Source organism: Calidris pugnax, unplaced genomic scaffold (genome assembly GCF_001431845.1).
Source record: "Calidris pugnax isolate Ruff unplaced genomic scaffold, ASM143184v1 scaffold18, whole genome shotgun sequence".
In the NCBI taxonomy this organism is placed as follows: domain Eukaryota; kingdom Metazoa; phylum Chordata; class Aves; order Charadriiformes; family Scolopacidae; genus Calidris; species Calidris pugnax.
In genome coordinates, this window is record NW_015090812.1 from 2,991,834 (window position 1) to 3,017,654 (window position 25,821).

A 25,821-nucleotide genomic window follows, 5' to 3' on the forward strand; every position below is an offset into this window, starting at 1 on the left:
GTCCCCGGGCTTTTTTTTTTTTTTTTTTTTTTTTTTTTTTTTTTATTTCCCTACTCATTGAGAAAACCCTCCTTTGAGCAACAGGATATATGCCTCTGTTTATGGGAGAGCATCCTTGTGTGCCTTTGGTTCCTTTGTGGCCAGTTGTTTCTGTGTTTGATTCAGACACTGCATGTGAGCAGGCTGTTTTTCTGGGTTTGGGCTTATTAAAGAAATCCTGCCAGGGCTTGTTCTCGCCTGCTTGGCTGCTTGTGCCTCTTGTTGCACCCCAGTACCAGGCGAGAATCGGATCCCCCCCATCTGAGCTGACTGCACCTCCACCTTCCTCACAGATAGGGATTGTGTGATGGCACAGGGAAAGCTGCTGTGGGGTGCCTGGCCCTTCACTTAGGACACTTGGCTCCAAACCAGGGCTGGATTTACAGTAAAAAATAGCTCTGAATGCTAAAATATTGAGGGTTTTTGCACCCCTTTTTTGGGTGCTGGAGTCCTGAGCAGAAGTACAGGGGGTCCCTTGCAGCTCATGCCATGCACTCACATGTTGCTGATGCCCCTCTTGGGCACCAAACTCCCTTCACTCAATATTCAAGGGGCTTTTTTGGTAATGGGTGGGGGCTAAACAGCAGGATGCTGAAGGGTTGAGAGGGCACCCAGACAATCCTGGGTGCTGCTTGTTGCAGTGCTGGCTTCAGTCACCATCAGGAACCTGCAGAAGGGCTTGTAGCTGAACATCTCGAGCCATGTCTGACTTGTCAAAGGACATCAGCTCGGCATCCTGAAGCACTTGCCCCATTTGGGAAGAGGTTAGGACGCTAGGATGCTGTGTTTTTCCAGTTTAATGTGACCAAAAAAGACCAGGAACGCTGTGCATCTGTTTATAGAGAGGCTCACGTTCTGGGGCACGCCATCCAACCCTTGCAAGTGCCCTAAATCTGTGGATTTTCAGTAGGATTTGCTTTCCCAGTCTGTTTTGGGAGATCATTAATGAGATAATGCAGCAGTGGGTAAACTGTGACATGAAATAATGTGGGGTGGTTTTTTTTGAACGTTAGAGAAACTACATGCATCAGGGGCTTATGCACATTAGATTTGTAACCAAGCAATTCCCATTTATATTCTGTAAGTGATGTTATTTATCAAACCCCACGTACTGGCCAAGAGCAGATGTTGAACTGTCGTGCTATGGCGTTGGAAATTAACTTTTCTGGGAGGGTTAGTTGTTCAGATACATCATATTACAAGGAGCTAATCACAAGATTGTAACAACATGCAATATGCAAGTATTATTCCAAAAATGTAGCACCTATGGATCCAAAGTCTATTATGTTCTCTCTTTGCTATTGAGTGAAAATCTGGACTGTATGGCAACGTACGATGCTCTGGCGGGAACGTGTGCTGAAAACCTCCACTGAGGAGTGAGGAAGGAGTGTGATTATTTCTTACACTGAAAATAAAACATTCTAAGCATGCAACATGATAAACATTCACGTAATGAGGCGGCTGCTGAAAAGAGACTGATTGCATATATAGGCACTGTATGCATACACGCTCTAACCAGCAGTTAGAGAAGGATGTGTTTTCTGAGTGGTTTCCTCCTCCTACATGAGAATGAGACTTCTGGATAAGGCTTTTTAAGGGCACAAAAGGGTAACTAGATATCTCATCCTTTTAGAAGTTAATAAGAATTAATTCCTGTGATTTTTTTTAATATGGTCTGTGGTCAGGCTGATGGTTTATTTGGTGGGTTTGAGGGTCACTTTTAAGGCAGATGTGCACTTTAGTCCTTTTTCTACAATCATGGAATCGATCTTTGGGGCTTTATCCACAAATGTGAAGCACAGTATGGATTTTGAGGCAAGATAGATGGAGAGGTGAGGAGTATATTTTGTGTCCATTGCAGTCTTACCGAGTCATGGGCAACCCAATTCCTATAGACACCTTGTAGCCTGGAGCTCAGCATCAAATCCTGAAAGATAACTTCTAGCAGTGTGGAGGGAAAAGCTGTGACTGTGTGAGCTGCTTATAGCATTTTTTCAGTGGTTTGCCAAGTATGTTTTCAGCAAATCCTGAAAGATAACTTCTAGCAGCGTGGAGGGAAAAGCAGTGACCGTGTGAGCTGCTTATAGCATTTTTTTCAGTGGTTTGCCAAGTATGTTTTCGTTTAGGGCATAATCTGCAAGAGCCGGCAGACCTTCCCTTGGCTTTGCCTGATTAGCTCAGCTGGGAAAGTACTTGCTGGTGAGAAGGAGTTTGAAGTTTATCCTCACCCTTTGGGTTGGACTCATGAGCATCTATTCCAGGGACAGACCGAGGAAGAGGTTAGGATTTAGTCTGCTGCCTGTACAGTAGATCCAGCCTTTTTTTTTGACCTTGATATGAAATGCTATTTAAAAATCCATGACCTTGCAGAATCAGCCTGCTATTCCTTTGCCCCGTCTATATTGCTGCTCTGTATCAGCACATTGCTGCAAACAGGGTGGAACAACGTGTTCTCCACGTCCACAATGGCCAGGACAAGAATAAGGCTAAAATTAAACCACACACAGATGGCACGAAATGAAGAAATACTTCAAATGAGGCTTGTTGAAGCATCAGAATCTGTTATTTGGATGGGAGCATGGAGTGCAGATGTTCCTGCCTGGGGTGGAGGGATGCAGCGAGGTCAGTCCCTGGGCATCAAGCGCTTGGTTCATGTCCCAGACAGGACCCTGGGATTTGGGTTCAGCCCCGGTGAGATGCCGGGCAAGCTGTCAAGCACTGCATGCAGTTAAGGGCTGAAATGCCCAAAGTAGGAGAGATGGAGCTGAGCTGAAATCTAAAAATCCCCATCCAAACCTTCCACTTGGCTGCTGCCAAGCCCTAATGTTTAAGTGGCTTTTATTTTGTTTTTACTTTTAAGCTCCCAACCTGGGAGTCTGCCAAAAGTTAGACCTCTCTTATTAACCCAAACTGCTCCATTTTTAACAGCATTGAGCTGCCAAGTTACTAAGCTCAGAGCAACATAAGGTACAGGTATTGTATTCCCCTGTGCCTCAGCAGCTGCATCTTAGGAGCATCTTCAGTGCTTTGTGGTATCTGCAGCTCAGGCTGAAGCTTTGCTTGGGGAAAATCAGGAGTTCTAGTTCCCACTTCCAGTTATGTCTGTGTATCATCTCCAATCACCAATTTTGAAGTGAATCTAGATTTTTATTTTTTATTATTATTCTTTTTTTATTTAGCCCTCAATCTTTCTATGTTTCAGTTCCCCATCCTCCTAACTCATTCCTTCTCTCTGCCTGTGTCCGAGTAGGCATTTTAAACTGGAAACTCTCAGACCTGTCTTGAAAAATGTATGTATTTATGGCAGGACGTCACACTTTGTGGTAGGCTGGTAGTGTGATGGGGTTGCCTGGATCTTTGAGAGATTTGTCCCTGCTGTTGTCTGTGCTGGGTCTGGGCATCCCTCAGCTGGGCTGTAACACATAGTCCTATTTGTGCGTGTGTTTTTAATAAATGTGGTTTTTTTCAAATGCCTCTTTCTGGGGCCTGTGCTCTCAGAGAATCGCTCTCACCCTCTCTCACCTCGGTGGTGAACTGAGAAAGGTTTTCTTTAGTCAGCTGGGGGAGAGGGGGAGGATTTATGAATCGGAGAAACGCATTCCTGATGCGAAATAGGCACATTCCCCATTCCCCCCCTACCCCACCCCCCCAGCTCAATAAAAGCAGCATTTGTGTGGCAAATAGCCAAAGGTTTTATGAATACAGCCCTTACTTTCTCCAGCTGCTAGAAACCTTTCTCAAATATGAATTAAAATAAAAAGCCTTGCTAGACACTTTTAGCGCTCATAATTCTGCTATTTTTGGTCTGCGGTGTGGAGTTCTTGCATCAGAAATTTTAGTTTGAGAGGCTTGAGTGGCTTCTTTCAAACATTATTAAATTGAAAAAAAAATAATTCTGGGAGATGTATGACTTTACATCATCTCTCACACTAAAGGATCATCAGGAACTCGATGTGATTATGTCCCTATATTTGATGCTTCCCTAGTTATTAGGATGCTAAAGATCCTGTCTCTGATGTCTTTTTATATAGACTTGTCTTTCCTTTAGAAACCATCAAGGTGTGTTCTTGAGAAACCAGTGCAGTTGGGATTAGGTATTTTTAATAAAATTTATTTTCAACTCCTGGGGAAAAGAAAAGACCAGGACTGCAATCCATGCATAGGAATCTTTTATGGATTTGAAGAAAAGCATTTTAGGTTGCATCGCGGGAGTGAGCTCTAGTGAGAGACCTGGGAAACCATGGTAACGTTGGGAAGATGGTTGAGCTGTGAGTTTGCAGTTTGCACAGCGGAGTGTGAGCAGGGGGAGAGACATCCCGGGGGTTTGTCGGGAAGGCAGGCGAGGGGCAGGGAGATGCTCAGGGATCACAGAGGAAAAGGAGGGCTTTTTTCCAGGAGGGATGAATTTGGACAGTTTGCTATTAGTGATTTTCTGTATCAGCCCTGTATTACCTGTACATTTGTGTTGAGATTTTTGGATATTTCCGCGCTAAGTGGGACTCGTGCCTTGTTCAGGGTCACTCGGAAGGGTTATCCTGAACAGGGAGCACAGGGTGGTACCACCTGAGCAGTAGCTGCAATGGGGCATCTTTTTTCCCTGCTGTGTCTATAATCCGGCTGTTCCTCTTCCTTTAAGAAACCCCACCTATCTCTCTGAACCAAAACTGGGTAAATTAGGAGTTTGTAAAAGGAAAGCAAGCAGCCTTGATGTACCTAGATGTAGTGTGTATAAGAATTAAAATAAAACAAAAAAACAAAACCACAACAAAAAAATAAACTAAAAAAACCCAAACCCCAACAACCTTTTTTCTTTTTATTTTTTTTTCCTCCCCCAATTGCAAACATCCTTTTGAGAGAGCAGATAGAGGTTTTTTTGGATTTCCACAGTCAGCAGTGGCAGAGAGGTTGCTTTCCTGGAGGAAGGGGTTCACACGGTGCCTGCGTGGCCACGGGCACATTGGGAACCTTCCATCATTTTGTGTGTCTGTATTTGAGCGACGTGGCAGCTGGCGGTGAGAGGGAAAAAAATCTGGACAAATGTAAAATCTCACCCACTCAGATTTTTGAAGGTGAATCAAGAAAATGTGTCTAGAGGGGGAGAAAAAAAAAATAATCTAGTTATATATGAGTTGTGGTGCCATTAAGATGGAGTGGATATAAGTTGCAGACACTCGTTGAATGATCTCTCATATCTTCCTAGACCTGTGAACAGCAATGAGAGGTGGAGCTGAGAGAAAAATCTCGCCTTATAAATTTGCATGACATGGCAACAGGATGGCTCAATTTATTTGCAAGAGCTTTAGAGATTTTTTCACTTCCGTTGCATTAGCCTGAATCCCAACCAGATCAGAAATAAATAACAGGGCCTCCTGGAGACAGAAAACTAGCCAAAGAGCCATCAGTCTACACTCAGAAATTCAGATTTTTGCTGGCTGGTAAGTAAAAGGGAGTATTCCCCATATTGTGCACATGGGTTTTGGTGGGATCACTTTTCTAGAATGAAAAGTTCAGTGTCTGTAACCCTTGTGCCAAGGCTGGCACAAAAGGCATGCTCAGGGGTAATTATATGGCTGGGATTTTTGTGTCTGTTTGGCTTGTCTGAGGCTGCAGCAGCATCATTCATGTAGGTCACCAAGCTTAACAAGGCAGCAATGAGAAACGTGCATGAACTGTTGCACTCATTTGGAGAGAGGACTTAATTATCTAGAGGCTTTGATGAGAAAGAATTGCCAAAGGCTTTAATACAAGCTGCCAGTGTCAAAGAAGTTGTTGGCCATTGGTTGCTCTGCAGGAACTTCATGTGGCCAGGCTCACCCTGGCATAGATGGAGCAAAGTGCCTGGAGTTGCCCTGCTTTCATCCAAGGGTAAAACATCTTACCTGGGCAGTAACTGTCCATCAACCAAAATGTGGCAACCTGATTGTGTGTCAAAGCCCTTAAAACCTGTGTGTAAACTCTGACTTGCAGCATTCGTAAGCCCATATTCCACTCCAACCTGTGTGTCTTGCTGCCATGTAAAAAAAATCTTAATGAATTAAGGCCTCCCCAAAAGGACATTACTCATATTTTACTGATCAGAAGATAAACCACAAATCTTGTATAATAAAGGGTGTTTTCCCTGATTCCCAGGTTTCTGAGTTAACCTCTATACAATGCTTTCTTTAATAACTCAGCAGAGTATTGCAAATATAAACCTAAATTTGACCTTCAGTGTTAAAACCAAACAACCCGAAACCTCTTTCATCAGAAATACCAATCTTTTGGGTAAATTTTGTGTACCTAAGTAATAGCACTATAACACAGTAATCATGCCCACTAGATGCAGCAGTATTACTAGATGGCTAGGGATATAATTTTTGCTAAGGCTGTATTGCGTGTTAGTGCATCAATTTAATTTTACAGTCCACTTGACACAATTGCTTTTATAAGCAGGGAAATAATTTTACTTGTGTCCTATTGCAAGTTTGTGCACTGGTATAATTTTTCAGCTCCATCCAGGGCATTCTGAAAGCAGTTGGCTTTTTCCCCATGGACTTCAGTGTATGTTCCATCAGGAATTTACTGATTAATTGGAGAAATGGTATATTGTAATAATCCTGCAAATGTTTTCCGGCTGCTTCATGTGCTACAGGACATCTTCCTACAGTAGCATTTTGGGCCTGTTCTCGTGCTTTGTGTAAATGAAAGCCATTTTCACAGCTGGCCTTCCCATCAGTTCTTCCTGCTGCCTAGAGATTAGATCTCCTAATCTGGTTTTATCATTTCTGTGAATCAGCCATACTGATTTAAAGCACTCTGCTCTGCTGAGGCTGTGGAGCCCTTCCAGTCTGAGGATGCCCTCTCAGATGTGAGCCTTGGGGCTAGCCCGACCGTGGGAGCCGCGTTCTCATCCTCTGCAGAAGTCTTTGGAGACCTGCTCTCAGATGAGAACGTTCGTTTTTCACAACCCGCTTGAGTAGAAATCAAAATGTTTTTGCCAAGTTTGCTGGGCTGGGAGGAAAAATCTGGAATAGGCGGGTGTAGGTGGAATCTCATGAGCTTCCCTGGATAGCCCTACACCAGCATTTATCACTGTGCAACCCAGCAATTGTCATGGCAAAGTTTAATCAGCAATGAAGTGACCTCTCATTAAGTCCATTATTGTCATAGTGGGACTGGGCTGGGGGGGTCTGACAAGTAGGAAACAACAAATGACTTTGGGTCTTGTAAGTTGGTGTGTGGAAATGAAGCCCTGCTACGTTTCACCACCATCTGAGTCGCACATGTTCAGCAAAGGCGCTTGTGATTTGGCCGTTATCTCTGTACGGGGGTGGGGGGGCAAGTGGAAGATAAATCTGAAGGTTTTTCCAGTTTTAACCAACTTAATGAGTAATACTGAGAGGTGATGGAGCAGAGCCAAGCTTGGATTTGGCCCTTATTTTGAGCTGAGTAGAAAGAAACTGTGGCCAAGGATCAGCTGGAAAACCATTTAACCTTCTTCGAGATCGAACGGCAGCTTTTGCTGAGAGAGTCTCACATGAAATACAAGCATGAGAAAAATCATGAGAGCAATGATTTATTCAGTGATTGGCAGCATGTCATGTAGGACAACCTACAGACTCACCTCCTGAAGGTTATACCATGTATGATCATGTACTCTTGATGAGGTGGAGCTATAAAAGATGAGAGGTTACAGAGGAAAAAATGCTGCTTCTGATGCTTTTAATGTCTCCTGATGTGCCTTTCCCTTACCCTGCCTGTGTCTCAAATTAGTGGAAGATAAATCTGAAGGTTTTTCCAGACAAAAGGAACTTATCGAGTAATACTGAGAGGTGATGGAGCAGAGCCAAGCTTGGATTTGGCCCTTATTTTGAGCTGAGTAGAAAGAAACTGTGGCCAAGGATCAGCTGGAAAACCATTTAACCTTCTTCGAGATCGAACGGCAGCTTTTGCTGAGAGAGTCTCATATGAAATACAAGCATGAGAAAAATCGTGAGCGCAATGATTTATTCAGTGATTGGCAGCATGTCATGTAGGACAACCTACAGACTCACCTCCTGAAGGTTATACCATGTATGATCATGTACTCTTGATGAGGTGGAGCTATAAAAGATGAGAGGTTACAGAGGAAAAAATGCTGCTTCTGATGCTTTTAATGTCTCCTGATGTGCCTTTCCCTTACCCTGCCTGTGTCTCAAATTAGACCCAAACTCTGTCAGGGCAAATGGAGTAGAGGGATTAGCTCAACGAATTAATGCATCCTAATATTAAGGGCTTTTTTTTTTAAATTCTTTAATTCCTCACTGTTTATTGCATCTTGGTTTTCTGACCTCCAGCTCATGCTCCCTGTTCCTTCAATTTACGGTACTTTCTGTAAGTCTTTATTCTCAGGGTTTTTTAATAGAGTGCCCGGTCTGACTCTTTCTTTTTTTATTTTTTTTTTTTTTTTTTCTGTTCCTTCACTTGATGGTACTTTCTGTAAGTCTTTATTTTCAGGGTTTTTTTAATAGATTGCCTGGTCTGACTCTTTCTTTCTTTTCTTTTTTTTTTTTTTTTTAACCTGGCTCTCTTCTTTTCTGATCCCCTTGCCCTTCTCACCTCCCTTTCCCTTCTTAGGTCTTGTGATCCCCTTGCCCCTCTCACCTCCCTTTCCCTTCTTAGGTCTTGTTTTCCCCCCAGTTTAAGGCACGTTGGGGCTATTGTACAGATTCCCCTCCAGTGGTTCCAGTGAGCTGGTTTTGCTAAAAGGAAGGAATGGAAATCAGATCCATCTCCTGCTTAGCTGTGCAGTGAAATGACTCTGGATGGACAGATCTTTATGCTGAACTGCATACAAATTTACCCATTTCTTTTGTCTTGCAGAGCAGCTGTGATATCCAGGTTGGCTTTGAATTCCACCTCTCTGGTGAGTAATAACCAGCCCTTTACACAGGGTCACGATACAGGATGCACTTGGATATCCTGTAAAGTAGAGGTAATTTTTACTCTTAAGGCAGTCCTGGTGCTTCTTGAGCCCTGGTGATGAAAGAATGGGGGTTTTGTGGTGCTCACAGCTGAAAGTCCTGAGTCCTTGCTGCCTTATTTGTCATTTAGAGTCCAATGCCAGCTTTCCTATTTTTATGAAGGGTGAGACTGGTGACTGTAGGTTTGCTACAGCTTTGTTATGGGACTCCTGAGAAAAATCCTGCAAGAACTAGCTGCAAAGCAGAGGGCTTTGGCCTGCCTTCTTTACCATAAGCACTGAGCAGTATCTATTAGGACAGCTTTCCAAAATAAAACCCCTACCAAACCAGAAGGCACTGCATACGTTATTTCCAGTGGCAAAAGGGAGACTCATCACTTGATGCATGATTGGAAGGCATTTCAGTATTCAAGATATGCAAACCTGTGGGACATGTACTTATGATTGCTTGATATTTCCCAGTTATTTTTAACTGATGTATCATCTGATGCAAATTTCTCTTTATAAAAATGCAGAGTAGCTTGAAGAAGAGAGCTCCTAAAGTTTTGGTTCAGGCAGCATTTTATGGACCTTTGCAATTTAGTAAGAACTAAGAAAAACTTAAGGATCTGTCTCAGAAATTGGAGATGCAAACATCTGCTAGGCTGCCTTTTGCATCCTGGAGGGAGTTTGTGTGATTTTTCTAGGAGCTCTTGTCTTTGCATAGCACCTAACGCAGAAGGGTTTTGAGCCGTTGCTCGGGATCCCTTGGCAATATTGCACAGCAGTTAGTTAATAAGGAGACATTGTTCCCTGTAATGTAATGCTATTATTATTTCAAATATTTTGCTCAAGTTCTTTAATCTCCCCTTGTGATCATCCCCTTCTGCGTTTTTAATTAGCAGTGTTTCAAATGAAGGAATGCTGAAGTATGGAAGATTAGATAAGGAAACATTCAACATCAAGAAGCTCTTTGCTCAGAGGGGCTTTGAACGAGGCTGTTGTATTGATTTGTTAAACCAGAGCCTGTGTTTTATCAGCAACGTGTACATCAAATGGCATGGTGCACAACAAATACACTTACAGCTTCTAATAGGAAAAGAGACCCCATTTGGTGATGCACTTCTGCAGGCTGGTTGACGTGAGAGAACTTAAAGAGTGAGTCTTTGTTTGGTTTTTTTTTTGTATGTGGGGAATGATGGAGTAGGTCTATGAGGAAAAGATTCAGCTCAATCCAAATTCAAGGCAAGCTGGTTTGCTCCTGATTCACAGTGATTCATGAGCTGTCACGCATCAGGGACAGATCCAGCCTGGTTCTTACAACGTGCGTGACCTGAGTGGTCTTCTAAAAGAGCAGTGCCACCAGGCAGGGTGATGCAGAAAGGACCAGGAGGGGAAGCTGGACTGCAGCTCTGGGAGGGGACAGCCCATAGCATTGCTGTGTAGCTGCACCAGCAAAGTATTTGTTGCGGGGGGAGGAGGGGTTGGAAGTCAACAAACAACTGAGGCTGTTGGCATGGGGGTTACTCAGTGCTTGCTCCAGTGTGGCCTCAGCCAGCACCCAAGGGAGAGAGGGCATTGCTTAGGGGTCTGCAGGCTGCCTTGGGACCATGTTCAAAAAGGGACCAAAGTCTGGAGAATAAGTCCAGGTAGATCAACCTTAAGCTCTTCTCCTGTGCCCCTCAGAGGGAACAAAGTCTGGAGAGTCAGTCCAGCTAGATCAACCTTAAGCTCTTCTCCTGTGCCCTCAGGCTGGGGATTTCTTTTGTGCCCTGTAGACACCATGTTTACATTCAGATACAACTGGTGAGACTGGCTCTGTCCTTGCCCTGTTATTTTCCTGCCCAGCAGGGCTGTACAGACCCCCTGCTCAGAGTACAAAGGACAGCAAGCTATCATGTATCTTTCTGGCAGATTTTGCTTCATTTTATCATAAAACAACACCTAAGCAATTGAATCCAAGCTTTACTATGAGAGGTCTAAAGCAAAACGAAGTCCTGCTGGCCTTCTGTACAGGTTCACCTTGTGTTAAACGTTGGCAGTTGTCCCAAGTGCAGGCTCTCCCATTCCTGATGTATTGAATGATGTTGGGCAACATCTACCAGTATCTCCAGCTGGGTGGGAGCTCTGTTCACCCTCTTGGGTGGAGGCTTACAAAGGCTTGTAAGGCAGATGGGGCAAGAATTTTCAGTAGGGCCTGTAGTGATAAGACAAGGGGTAATGGTTTTAAACTAAAAAAGGGTAGATTGAGACTAGATATAAAGAAATTTTTTACAATGAGGGTGGTGAAACACTGGCACAGGTTGCCCAGAGAGGTGGTTGATACCCCATCCCTGGAAATGAATATTCAAGGCCAGGTTGGACGGGGCTCTGAGCAACCTGATCTAGTTGAAGATGTCCCTGCTCCTTGGAGGAAGGTTGGACAGATGACCTTTAAGGGTCCCTTACAACCCAAACTGTTCTATGATAGCCATGCTTTTTGGGTCCCGTCTAACTTCTTTCTGTCCTGCAAAATAGCAGTATCAAAACAGAGGAGGAAAAGGTACACATGGGACTACTTGTAGTATGTTGGAGAAACCAGGTAGAGTGTAAATAGCATCTTTGATCAAACTCTGAGCTTGGGAAGCTGAACATAAAAGCCTTCCTCCGGGTAGAAGGATGTGGCAGCCCCCTGTCTTGAGTCCTGTTGGCTGTTTGTCCATGCAGCACACTCTCCAGCTATTCTTTCTCGCCTTGGGCCAGGAGTAATTGCAGTCATTTCACACGCAGCTCCATCCAGTGGGTTTTCTTAAATACACAGCAGGGATGGGCTTGATCTGACTAAGATCAGTTGAGTAGGTATGTTCTTCCCACATTAAAGCCAATTAACTTTGGATGGGATGAGTGAGAGCAACATTTAGCCCAGTTTGTCTTTCTCTGTGAATTGGTTGGTGTTGGCTGAGTTGGAGTCCCAGGTCTCTCCTCGAGGCAGAGGCTCCCGTATGCGTGAAGGCCAGGCTTACAGGCTTTGATCTCAAAACTGCACCATTTGAAATGGCAGATGAAAAAGGGGAATTAATAAAACAGCATTCAAGCCTGCAAGTGAATCATTTTAGCTTCTCCCAGAGCAGGCTCAGTCCCAGTGCCTCTGAAATGGGAGCACAACTCCAGCAGGAGTTACCACCCCAAGGGTCCTGAGATGCAATGCTCCTGGTGCTCTTGTTGCAGCAAGGGAAGGACATGCCACCTTTGTGAAGGGGAGATGGCAGTGAAGGCAGAGGAAATCAGGATTAGCTGTGGATGGGAGTGCAGCAAGGCTCTTGGAGAGCGGTGGCCATGGGGAAGCTGGAGCAGGAGGCTTTGGAGGAGCAGGTCTACCCAGACTCCACCGCTTTTGCCCCAAGGAGGATGCGTGCTGTAGAGCTGCTCCGGCGTGGCATGGTGCCTAGGCAAATTCGGCTCGTTCCACGTTGTAACGCCGCCCTGCAGCTTCCCAACCAGACCTGACTTGCACCCTGCCAGCTCCCAGCAGGAGCGGAGCAGCCTGAGCCTGGTGAGTAGACGTGCCCTGAGGATACGTCTACATTGTGGTGCAGAGGTGAGACCTGGGCTTGGTGAGACAGACCTGAGCTCGCTCTTGGGAGCCGCGGGGTTGAGATGCACCCAGGGCACATGGAGTGTCTGTCCCTGGTCTCTGGGAAGGAGTTTTCCAGTCTCAGTGAGTCTCATGGTACTTTTGGGGACTGAGGCTGGTTGGTGGAAAGACTTTATGGGCTGCTGGCATAGCTGTTCCCCACAGATCACGCAGGAAAATCATGACCAGCAGCACTGGGAAGTGAAAAAAAAAAAAAAAAGGGTACTGCTGGAATTTGGGTAAAATACATTGCCATCTTCCTTAGGATGCATGAATCTCGGGACTTGACTGAGGATCCTCGTCCCTGTACCCTGGTGCTGGGACAAGCCCCAACCTTTCATTCTGGTGGTTCACCTGGAGACCAAAATCATCTGCAAGGGATGTGAGAGGAGAGAAAGTGTGCACTGGGTGTCCAGCTGTGCAGCAGGGACATGTGTGATGGGCCAGTTCAAGCACCTGTGGTTGCAGGTTGTGCTAATGCACTCAGTTCTGTGTGCATGAGCACATACAGCAAAAAAAGAATAAAAATAGTAGAAACAAGTAAAACTAGCTTCTGGTGAGAAGAATGCAAAGAGGTTGGTTGAAAGAAGTTGAAATGGATATGAAAATTTAAGGTGTTTTTTCCTTCTGCATTCCTTATATTCTGGTTGCAAGTCAGATTTCTGTATTTCTCAAGTGCAGGGCTATTTTCTACCTGTTTTCTTTCTATCCACCCTGCACCTCATGTAATCCATGAAGAAAAATCTTGTGTTTGAATTAACCACATTAGTTTGTGAAAATCTACCCAAGCTTTCCCTCAAAAGCAGGAGGACAGCCCCGGATGGGATCCATGCTGCCCACTGAAGAGGTGGCTACATCCTTAGGAGCCACTTCGGTTCACTTCACAGTCAAATGAAGAGACATAGGCACTTCCCACTCTATGGCAGCCCTCTCTTGTAAATCTAATAGCCTGGCACTTCAAGGAAATGTTTTCTTTCCACTGACTGGAAAAAGATTTTTTTTTTTTAGATGGTCCCAGCAGATGCTGTCTGCTGAAGGAGTCCCACCTCCTGAGTCTGCACTGCTGTAGCTTATTCCTGAAATTATACAATATTACAGAGGCACACAAAAAAAGTGGTAGAGAAGGAGATGGTTGATAAAGCTTCTTCCAACCCAAATCACTGGTGATTTTCAGCGAGGTCTTGGGAAATAGTCTGGTGTGAGCAAGCAGCCTAAAGCCAGAAGGGTGGCTGCAGCCCCTAGAAGAGGAGAGGAAGAGATCTTCCTCCCCAGCAGCTCCTGGCCCCTGTGAGGCTCCTCTGCTTTCGGCACTGAGCACTAGATGGCATCCAAGGGGGGAATTTGGCTTCTCAAATCCAGTCCTGAGCTCTGAAATGATAATTGCAGCTGGATCCCAAAAATGAAGATCCCATCTGGATGGGGGGAAAAAACCAAAGGGCCAAGTAAGTGGACTTTTTCCAGCTCCTGGTGCCATCCCGTTGGGGTACAGCTCGCCCCAAGGTCTGCTCCACTGTCTCAGCTGAGTGCTGGGCCACAGGGGCAGGAAAATAACGCAAGGGGACGAAGAGCAAAGGTGTTGTACACAAAGTGCATTGAAACCTGTGTGGCTGCGTTCACCCATATCCTTTCTTCTCCTGAATGTTTCCAGCTTTGTGGATGCTCGGATGCTCAGCACACTGCATACATTGCTGTCTGTTCATGTGCTGTTCCTCGGTGTCCCCTAAGGTGTGCAGCCTGGGGACAGCTGTGGGTTACTGGAAATGCATCTGCTCTAAGCTGGAAAACGTTTCCTAATGAGGGAATTACCTTTGCTTCATCCACCTTGCTTTCTAAATAAGCCACGTTGTCCCTAGGCCATTAATGGACTTTGAAAGAAAGATGGCTCTTGCTGTGGTGATTTTTCCTCCTCTTTATCTTGAAGGTGTCTTTCTGCTGGCATGGAATGAGGAGGGGGAGTGTTCAGCATCTCTCCCTCTCCCATGTCTGTGCCCTCCTGGGATGGAGCGTTCAACGTCAGCTCCAGGCAGGAATAGACCCCCCCCCCAGCGTGGCTATCAAAAGATTTGCTTGTGTCACCTCCCAAATAAACTGGGACCATGAACAATCTCCTCGGGAGAGGCAGCTGTGCTTGGCCCCATGGTTTGGTACGTGGGGCCAGGAGCCAAGCTGGGGCTCAGAGGGGCTGATGTGTACAGCACGGAGGTGCAGGCAAAGGTGTGAGGAGCCAGACGGGATGCCAAAATGAGTAAGTAGCTGTGGGTGGCTGCCTGGGGCTGCAGAAGCCATGGGAGGGACACGACACTCCCTCCCTGCCTTGTTTGCATGCTGCAGGTGACCTTGAGTTTAACAACTTAATAAGTGCTGTGCAATTACTGGCATCATTTACATATGCCCTGTCCCTGGTTAGGAGGATACTGAGTTCCAGGTCCCAGTGCGTGCTGGAGGTGACTCTCCTGAGCCTTTTCAATCTTCCTCTAGATGAGCAAAGGGGTCTTGGGGCTGGTGCTTGTGTCACCTCCCAAATAAACTGGGACCATGAACAATCTCCTCGGGAGAGGCAGCTGTGCTTGGCCCCATGGTTTGGTACGTGGGGCCAGGAGCCAAGCTGGGGCTCAGAGGGGCTGATGTGTACAGCACGGAGGTGCAGGCAAAGGTGTGAGGAGCCAGACGGGATGCCAAAATGAGTAAGTAGCTGTGGGTGGCTGCCTGGGGCTGCAGAAGCCATGGGAGGGACACGACACTCCCTCCCTGCCTTGTTTGCATGCTGCAGGTGACCTTGAGTTTAACAACTTAATAAGTGCTGTGCAATTACTGGCATCATTTACATATGCCCTGTCCCTGGTTAGGAGGATACTGAGTTCCAGGTCCCAGTGCGTGCTGGAGGTGACTCTCCTGAGCCTTTTCAATCTTCCTCTAGATGAGCAAAGGGGTCTTGGGGCTGGAGCATCCCCTCCAGCACCCGTGACTCTCCTGAGCTTTTTGGCTCTTTCTCTAGATGAGCAAAGGGGTCTTGGGGCTGGAGCATCCCCTCCAGCACCGCAAAGGCTGCCTGTAGAGCCCCACTGCCCTGCCTGCGCAGGCAGCAGCCAGGCAGGAGCTGCCATGACCTTATCAGAGAGCAAGTATCTGCAGCACCCCGCCTCGCCGCCCCCGCAGCCCTGCCAGGGAGAAAGGATGGGGGCAGGCCCTTGATTTCCCTGCTTGCTCAATCACAGGCATTCACTCCTGGCCGTAAATTCGTCTCCGCGATTCGCGTGACAGGCGGGGAAGGAGCTGTTGGGCTTCAAGGGTTGCTTCACTGCCTGGAGGTCCGGCACCGAGATGGGCTGGGTCTCATCACCACCCATAAAACCATTTTCCCTCTGAAACACCCTTACGGTCATGCTTTCTTTCTTTCTTTTTTCTTTTCTTTATTTTTTTTTTTCTTTTTCTAAAATACCCTTATGGTCACGCTTTTTTTCTTTCTTTCTTTTTTCTTTTCTTTTTTTTTTTTTTTCTTTTCTCTCTTGTATTTCTCTGTTGTGAATACAGCTCCAGGCAAGGATGCAGGAGAGCTTTATCGAGCTTCGATTGGAGTCCGAAATAGTTTTCTTCCCAAAAGTATATGTACCTACAAGAAATAGCTTCAAACCAAGCCCTGGGTAGCCCAGAGTTACTACAGACTGCTGTTTGTGTGCCTGTTTCCTTTACCTGCAATTATGGGGAAATTGCCATCGTGTAAGCAGCGGGCTGTATGAATAGTTTTATTATTTATTATTATTAGGCCTAGATGTGTGTTTTTCTTGAGATCATATCTGCACAAGAAGGCACAGCAATAATAGCCTTTTGGACTGGCCAGCTTTAATTTCAATGGACTGTAAAACTTTTGAAGCAAGGTGCTGTTTATTGCTTTTTTTTTTCTTTTTAAGAAATCAATGGTATTGAGCAGGCAGCCACAACAGAAAGACCTCTGCGTTGTCCAGGCTGAGTTCTTGTAAGGGCAGGCTGTTGTGTTGTGCTCTCTCTCCTTGGCTGGCATCAGCAAGAGGGTCTCCTGTTACAGCCTGGTGCCAAGCTATTTTAGGAAGCAGGATTCCCCTTTTATGGAATTATTTTTCAGGTGAGTTTAAGTACTGAGCTCATTTGCACTTCTTTTTTTTTTTTTTTCCTCCTTCTGTCTGTTCTACCTCTCACCTTCAGGTAGGGTGTGTAATACAGAGAGCAACAGCAGCAAGGTGCTCTCTCACTATGGAAAACGTGACCAAGAATGGGTCAAGAAATAGAAAATCAGTATGTTTTCTCTTTGAGGACCATTATTGGCATCTTTTCATCAAAGTCTGGTAGGAAAGAGTAAAGTCAGGACTGGGTTCCTCAATGCACATCGTGATCTACTGGTATTTTTTGGGCTGATTATCTGGTGCTCGTGCCCATGTGGTTGCAGAACCACCATCTTGGGAAAGAAGGTGAAAACAAAACTGAATGGAAACATTGAGTTGTGCAATTTGTGTTTTTGGCATCGGCTTTTGTTACCCCAAAACCCACCTCACGGGTGGAATTTTGCTTGGCTTTCCAAGCAGCTGGTGGTGGCTTCGCTAAGAGCTGAGGGGGGTGGGCTGTGAATGTGTGGTTGGGGAGAGGGGGGTGGCTGAGGACAGCTCAAACAAGAGCTCAAAATACATCACTTTGCGGGGTCTTTTTCTTTCATTCTTGAATCTCGGTATTTCAAAACAATCTCGGGGTTTTGAAACAGAAGGATTTTGATATTTGCTGTTTGGGGTTGGCAGTACTGGATAAAAGAGATAAAGGAGCCCGTGACGGAGCACATGAGCTATTTGTGATCTGTTGTGCAACAACTGTCAGTGAACCTGTGTCTTTGTGTGTTTAAAGTGTATTTCCTGACATTTACTGGCAATTTTAAAGGGATTGCTATTTCATAATCCCTGGTTCAGAGCAAATTTGCAGATTTTGAAGATCAGAAGAGACCATTAATGCCATAGTCTGAATGTCTGGATAGGTCAGACCACCTAACTTCATCCTATCCTGTATTGAGCCCAGTGGTTTGTGTTTAGCTACAGCATGTCTTCTATAAAAGCATGATATGAAGGTGGAAAAATCAACCACTAACCCAATGTTTTGTTCCAAAATCCCATCATTATCACTATTTAAAATAAAATGGGTAATTTACTTCTTGTTTTTCTTCATCGGCCTTTGGCTAGAAGAATTTATGCCCAAACATTCATATAAAAGCAAACTTTTTTTTAGCCCTTTCAAAATAAAGCAAAAGATAGGCGAGATATATGTTGCAGTGAATCTCCATGACTTTACAGAAAAAATAGCATTCTTCTAGTGGTTTGATGTTGTGGACTGCAAGGCGGCTCGTATGCATTTGTAAAGCCCTTTGAGCTGTATTAAGGTCAGTATCATAACTTGAACATCATTTCTTTTAGTGGCTTTTCATCTTTATAGGCAATTCTTCAGCCTTTTGAAATCCAATGTCCCAAGCAAAATTAAACTGGCACAGAAAAGTGAAGTGGGAAGGGAGGGTTCTGCGCTTAAAGGGAAAAACAAAAGGCATTTAACTGGAAATTTGTGTGTGACAAATGGGAACGGGCCTGGCTTGACCCCTCCTGGCTATTAGAAGGCTATATTGCAAGATAATTTGGGAAAATATTGTAGCTAGACAGAGGGTGTGAACCAAATGGTTCCTACCGAGTCAGTAATTTCAGTGCTGCAGTTTTGTAATGTGCTACTCACCCAAACCGTAGATCCCACCACTCCTGAGTTTTTTGGGCCTGGCTCTTACCACACTATCAAACAGCCTCCCCGAAAGTAGTCAGAAGACAAAAAAGGGAGAAAATCCTTTTCAGAGCTATAAAACCATCCTCTGTTGTAAGGAGCTGGATCGTTTTTGGCAAGGCTTTCAAAGAAAGCAGCGTCGGGATCCTCTCGATGAATAGGAACATTAATATATTAGATGTGTATTATGTAAATTCGTACTTCGGTGGAGTGCTAGATAAGATAAATGGGAGCAAAGAGCAGGCTTTTGAAGGCTGTTGGTGAGATTTCTCTGGGTGTGCTGTGCCCCTTGAAGGCTTGGTGCAGAACTTGCAGCCCATGGGGAGGTTGAGGTCCTGTGGTCCTGCAGTCCCCCTCCTTCCCTCCTCACCACCTCAATTTTGTCACCCTGCTCAGGCCAGCACTGCAGCGTTACCCCTGAAAAACCCCTTTTCTCCCTGTTTTTATAACGAGGGGTTCCTTCTCAGCTTCAGTGCAGGTGGAGGAAAGGTCCTCCATGGCAGAGCTGGGCTGTGCAGCCCCTCTGTGCCCCCTGGGAGGAGGGATGGTGGCAAACCCAATTTGTGCGCTGAAGCAAATATTTGGGGAGGGTCCGGCTCGGCCCTTGCAAACATGTTTAAATACTTCAGGATCGCCCACAATGAATTATCGAGATAGAGACCTGAGAGCAGATAAGCCCGGGGACTTGTGCATTGTATACAAATACCTGGCCCGACCCTCACATCTCACGTGAGGCAGCAGCGGGAGGGATGTTGGAGCTCTTCCCTGGTGCATCTCCATTTCCATGTCACATAGTTGTGCAAGACAGGATTGACAGAGGGACCCCCACATGCGAGGCCACGTGCTTCACTCTTTTCTTGTGTTGCTTCATCTCTTGACAAGCCCCACCGTTGCTCCATATACATCTTGCTTAAGTTGCCTTTCAAAAGCCTCTCCCTGCTCCCCCACTTATGGTCATAGAATCACAGAATGGGTTGGGTTGGAAGGGACCTCAAAGATCATCGAGTTACAACCCCCCTGCCCTGGGCAGGGACACCTCCCACCAGACCAGGTTGCTCCAAGCCCCATCCAGCCTGGCCTCGAACCCCTCCAGGGATGGGGCAGCCACAACTTCCTGGGCAACCTGTTCCAGGGTCTCACCACCCTCATAGTAAAAAATTTCTTCCTGAGATGTAATCTGAATCTTTTTTCTTCCAATTTAAAACCGTTTCCCCTTGTCCTATCATTACCCTTCCTGGCAAAGAGTCCCTCCCCAGCTCTTCTATAGGCCCCCTTCAGGTATTGAAAGGCCACTATAAGGTCTCCCCGGGGCCTTCTCTTCTCCAGGCTGAACAATCCCAGCTCCCTCAGCCTGTCTTCATAGGAGAGGTGCTCCATCCCTCTGATCATCTTTGTGGCCCAGAGCCTTCCAGTACCAACCCACCAGAGCAGCATCCTGGCTCGTATTCAGAAGAGGAAAGTCCATGCACACCACCTTCAAGGCTCCTCCTCAGCTCAGCATCCTTCTTCCTGCTGCCCCAGGGTGCCGGTGGCCAGCCATGCACCCACCCCATCCTCACTCATCATCGGGGGCTTCACACTTTGAAGGTGATGCCAAAAACTATCGGGTGAAATGGTTTGGTCTAGATGTGGAAAAAAATATGAAATGGTTTGGTTTAGATGTGGAAAAAATATATTAAAAAAAATATATATTTTTTGTTCTTTCACTTTTCATTTGGATGCTGAGCACTTTCAACCAGGTTATTGAGGTTGTTTGTGAAATCAATTCAGGCTGAAAAAATGTAGGTGTACTTGTTTACATTATAAACCACAAACGTTTGTATCCTGCAACAAACATCTGGGAAGTGTCCAGACCAGACATTACAAATGTGTTAACTACCCCGAGTTAACCGGTAATCAATTCGGGGCTAAAAACTCGAGTGTGGACCTTTCCTCTGAGACTGCTGTTTATAACGGGGCTTTCATTTAGATCCTGACCTAGAAGCGTAATTAAACCATGGCACATTCTTGACTTTCAAACAAACTTCTGGGAGCTCGCCAGCGCGGAGCACAGACCCAGATTTTACCAGGTTTGAAACGAGCGGCCGTGTACCACCTCTTTCATTAACTGTTGGTGACGGTGAAAATGCCTGCCCGGTAGAAATTGTGAATTATACAGACAGCCCTTTAAGGCTCTGCTAATAAACACATGAAAGGATTTGAGGCGACTATATGAAAATCCTGGTCTGTTGGAATCCTTTTGAATGTCACCAGTTGGGGAGAAGGTGTATTATTAATTTCTAATAATTAACATGCATCTTTTTGTAGTTGAGGCACTGCTTTTAATTTTCACAGTCCAAGTTTGCTCCGGTTTGTCCATCAATACTGGGCTGTACCACCAGGCAGTGGGAGACCATGGCCATGGTTGGAGCTGCTTTGATGGAGTGAAGGTTGTTGTTTTTTCCAAGCAAATGCTAAAGAAGGGCAGTAGATGGTGCTGTTATTCTCTTTTTTGAGGACAGGGACGGCAGACTGAAGACAGAGGCACAACTAGGATTACACACAAGATATTATCGGTCCCCAATGCCCCCAAATCATAAATCAGGTTCCTTCAAATCGTGGGATTTGGCCTTCAGAAAATTTTCAGATTAAATCAAAAGGTGTCCTTTTCTACAACTTGTGCGTTTTGACCTTTCAGATGAGATTTTGAGGTCACGCTTTCAAGCTTTTTGTTGTAATCGTTTCATTTGAAATTTATCATATTTTTTTTTTCCTCTTTGTAATAATGCGAAGTGGAATCCCCTAATCATGTCAGGAGCCAGCAAGATTTTGGGGAACTAAATCAAATTAAGGAGAAACACCAGGATTGTGAAACTTGGCAGTAGTACAGAAGCTGGTTTCAAAACCGACTGGACTTGAAGGTTGTTGGCAAATCAAATGTATCTGACTCTTGAGTGATTTGGGATGCTAGGAATGGGTCTGTGACCACAGAGCTTCCTTACCCCATGGGTCACCAAGGCATGTGCTTGAGGGATGACCCTCTTGGCCTGCATCACTCTGGATACCCCATTTCCTGAACAGCAGCAAACGCTGTATCAGGATGACATTTATCAGCTAATTGTTTTTTAATTACCTTAAGATTTATGAGGCCAGAAAGCTCGCAGAGGGCAGAATTGGGTCCCCTTTGGATGTCACTTTTATTTGCCTCTCTCTGCAATGACAGGTCTAAGTCCAGCCTTAGCAAATATTTCTTAACGGGGCAGCAGTGATTGCACAGGTTGGACAACCTGGCACCGGCGAAGGTGGCCAGAACGTGAAAGCAGGCAGGGGACATGGCAGCTCTCCTGCCCTTCACCTCCTCCTGCCTTGGGGTGGGCTTGGCAATGCCCCCAGCTCCCTCCCATAGCTCCCAGCCCCTCTTGTGGTGTTTTCTACACCAGCAGCTGGTGGTGCTAAAAATAGGTTGGAAGAGGGTAGTGGTGGTTCAGCTTTGGACTTCCCAGCAGTTTACTGGCATTTTGGCCTTGTGACTCCGGTTTAGGCCACCTGATGCACAGCACGTAACTTTGCTCTGGTTTCCCTGCTCGGTGGGGAACAATCTCAGATAACGTACGGATAACAATCAGCAGCCTGGACACAGCTCACTTTCTTATTTTAGGATTGCTATAGACATGGTGGTTAATGGCTCTAAGAAACACAATAGGCAGGGCCTGATCCTTCCCTGCTGCGCCGTCCCCTCGCCAGAAGAGCTGCTGCCAAATCCTCCCCGTGATGGAAAAGCAAAGTTGTTCCTATCTAAAAATCCACTGGAGGTCTGAGGGGGCAGCAGTGGTTTGGGGCTGGGCTGTGCACCAACACGAGTGTGCAACCATGTGGTTGTGAGGCCTCAGACTTCTCTGCAATGTCCGTTGTTGTGTTTGAAGCTCATCAGGAAGAGCAGGAGAGGTTCTCCACTCTTGGAAGTGAAGCAGCCTGGAGTGCCAGGGCCACATCCCACATGGCTGAGGAGCAGCCCTGAGGAGCAGGAGTTCCACGTCGATGAAGGACATGCCCCTTGCCGGGCTGTCGCTGCGCCCCAGTGGTAACGCTGGACTAATGAAACACGTCGTAGGGACTAATTAAAGTTGTGCCGGGCCAAGAGGAGTGGGATGGGATAAGCGGGAGTGTAAGGGCAGGCTACAGACCCACTCCCCACTCCATCAAATAGTTATTTTACACTAAACGTGTGGAATAAAGTACTTCCATGAGCCTTGGAACAGAAACCAGAGCTGTGTCCCTTCCCTTCTCTCTCTCCCCAAGCCCACCCTACGTACCAGGTGGAAACATGAGCTCCTGAAAAACTTTACTGTCCCTTACTGTCCTCCTTGGGCACACTCTTGTATGGACAATAGAGAAAAAGTAAAAACAGGCACTATTTTACTTTTTTTTTGACAGAAGCAATCCACTTTGGCCTGGATCACGATGACTGGTCACGCTGAATGGGGAAGAGCTTCTCTCAATTGATTGCCATGTAATAAGCAGGTTTTCATCTAGCCATGTCCTGCAGGTACAAAGGGGAGCATCCAGTTCCTGCCCCTTTTCCCATTCCAGGAACAGTCTTAAAGAGCTTATTCTCTTAAAATGACAAGATGGAATGAATAAAACACAATTCCTGTTTTAATATTGTTGGGTTCTGAAATACCCCAGTTAACGTTTAAATCCGGGCAAGCACAAGTGTTAGTGCAAATATTTTATCTTCCCATAGATGATATCAGTGTTGCATCCCGTGTTCACCAGGGGCCTGGTCCAGCTGAGATGGGAAGGTGGTGAAAATGTAGTGAGATCAGTCAGTCTCCCAAAACGTGGGGCAAAATCCCCTGCAAAACCTCAGTCCATAAGTGGGAATTCAGAGTCTGACTGAAAGGAAAAGCTGAGCCCTAAATGGATAGCTGTTGCATGGTGGATTCAATAATTGCATTTATGAATAAACAATTAATTATTACCAACGAATCTCTTGCATATTATTAACAAAGGCACAGAAGCTGCTTTTTGGTGCTGCTGACTTACCCATTGTCAAGTGTGAACTGAGCGATTGTAGTGGCTGCTCCCTTAAGAAATTGTCCAAGATTCAGACTTATTTGTGCCCCCATGGCTTGCATCAATTAACAGTACAATCTTTTTGTTATGAAAATGAAAACACTGGTAGCCTGAGGGGTCTTGTAAATGCAAATATAAAACTACAATTTCAATTTCCCTTTAAGTAGAAGAAAGGCTTCTTTTTTGTTGTTTGTTTGCTGTTACAATGACAGGTTTCTTTTTTCTTTTTTTTTTTTTTTTTTTTTTTTTTTTCCCCGCTTCAAGCTCAAAATTGAATTTAACCCAGGGAATTTGAAAGGGGATCATTTTCAATCAGCAGATTTGGGGATGCGGGGAGGCTGAAGCCGGCTGCCGAAAGCCCTGGGCTCCTCTCGTGAGGGTCAGGCTCTGAGGGGTGTGGGGAAGGGTGGATGAAGGTTGGATGCTCCATCCCACAGCAGAGGGGTGAGCTGGGGCTGGGCATGGTGCCCGCAGCTGGCGGCGGGGCTGGCCCCCTCAGCTGGAGGGGAATTCCCACGTGAGGATTCTTTCCGCTCGCTTCAGGCATCCGAGGTGCCTAAATTAGGCACCCACACCTCTGCCAGGGTCAGGGGAAAGAGAGAGAGAGAGACCTTGAGATGTGTCCTCCAGAGGCAGCTTGGTCACCTTGGGGGGTGACCGTCAGCATGGGGCACCATTTTGGGCCAAAAATGATGGGTTTGTGCTCAGATGCCAGGCAAAAGAGGGCTGTCTCCTCAAAAGTAAGGTGGGAGATGGCACCTGGGTACATGCCACTGAGGTGTAGTGACAGAACTGGAGAGAAGTCCAAGGTGTGTTCTCCACTTTCTTTTTTCCACCACACATATAACAGTAAAATATGAAAACAGCCACTTTGCTTTCTTCCTCCCCAATATGCCCAGGTATGTGTCTGAACAGATTCCTAGAAAACCTGCCCTTGCTGAGGCACAATCCCCAGCGCTCCCGTTGCAGTCTGCAGGGAAACGTGTCCTTGTTGGGGTGGTCCTGCCTGTCCCCCCCCTGCCTTCTGCAGGCAGGGAAACACCAGGGAGGGGGCAGGAGATGTTCCTCGGTGCAGGATTTGGCCTGGCAGTGGTTTGCCAGCACACAGGAGGAAGGCTGAGGTCAGATACAAGACCAAAAAAAAAAAAAAAGAAAAGTGGTTAGATGCTGTCCTGAGTTTCCTGGGGTAACACACGCTCTTCCCACCACCCGTGCCCCCGGCCACCCTGCTTGGAGCTGCTGGCATTGCCATCCCAGGCTCCTCGGAAACTTTTTGCTTAATTCCTTGGTGATTTTTAATTAGACTGAAGGGGCGATTAGCCAACTTAATAAACCCTCACCCAGCTCCGAACGCTCTTGTTATAATGCTCGTTTTATAAAGGTGGTGTTGCTGGTGCAAGGAGGGGGAAGGTGCCATGGTTTGGTGGTGGTACCTGGTGGGTGGCATGGCCAAACCCATCCCAAACCCAAATCCACCAGAGCAGGCAGGGCAGGGTCTGGCCCCGTTGGGGTGTCTACCAGGCACCAGGCTCTGTGGGTACCACACACACACAACCCCTGGAAAAGAGTCTGTCCCAGCACACGGAGCAGAGCTGGAGGGCAGGAAGAAAAACCGGGAGAAAAAACCGTTTAAAGTTATTTGTTACTAATTTGCTCCCCTTCACACCGTTACCACCTTTCAGGAGTCCTCCAGCCTTGGATCGGCCGGTTGTTTTCCTTCCTCCCCTCCCTCCCTCTCCCATTGCACTCCTCTGAACGCTAGAGGCTCCCTCCTTCTGGCCTGAGAAAAAAACCTTTTAGTTCCTGACTCTTTTTTTTTTTTTTTTTTTTTAACTTCCCTCAGGAAAAAAATGTGGAGTTAATTATCTATGTAAAATGTCAGATGCAGGAAAGGGGCTGTGCTTACTTGGATATCCCATCCGAGGCGAAGTGACTGATTTCCAACCCACCACCCCCCCTCCCCAACTTCTTTTTTTTTTCTTTTTTTTTTTTCTTTTTTTTCCTTTTTTTTTCCTAAGGGGTGGAAAGGACCTCGCGAAATAAAAGTGCAGAAACAAGCCGGTGGCTCCCAGAGCGGCCGGGGCGGGCGCGGCGGGAGCCCCCAGCGCAGCGCGGAGCAGAGCGCGGAGCAGAGCGCGGAGCCCACCTGCCCCCGGGACTCAGCATCGCCCGGCTCCTCGCTCCGCACCTTTTCCCCCCGCGTACTGAGATCTTCATATACATATATATATTATTTTTATTGATTTTTTTTAAATTTTTTTATTTTTTGAATCTCTCCTCCCCGGGCTTTTCCTCCAGGACTTTTCCACCGCCTTGGGACAACCCGCAAAACTTCTTCCTCGCTCCCCCTTTCCCCCCCCCACCCCCCATATCAACTTTTGCTGGTGGTTTTGGGTTTTGTTTTGCTATTTTTTTTTTT

At 46.2% G+C, this 25,821-nt stretch overlaps 1 protein-coding gene across 1 annotated transcript in view; it reads left to right on the forward strand.

The window, feature by feature from the left end:
- Positions 1–25,821, forward strand: part of PLPP3 (phospholipid phosphatase 3) — a 78,469-nt gene that overhangs the window by 5,553 nt on the left and 47,095 nt on the right. The window contains exon 2 of the mRNA XM_014938929.1: positions 16,594–16,671. Within this exon, the coding sequence (XP_014794415.1) occupies positions 16,594–16,671 (78 nt within the window). The remainder of the gene's footprint in view (positions 1–16,593; positions 16,672–25,821) is intronic.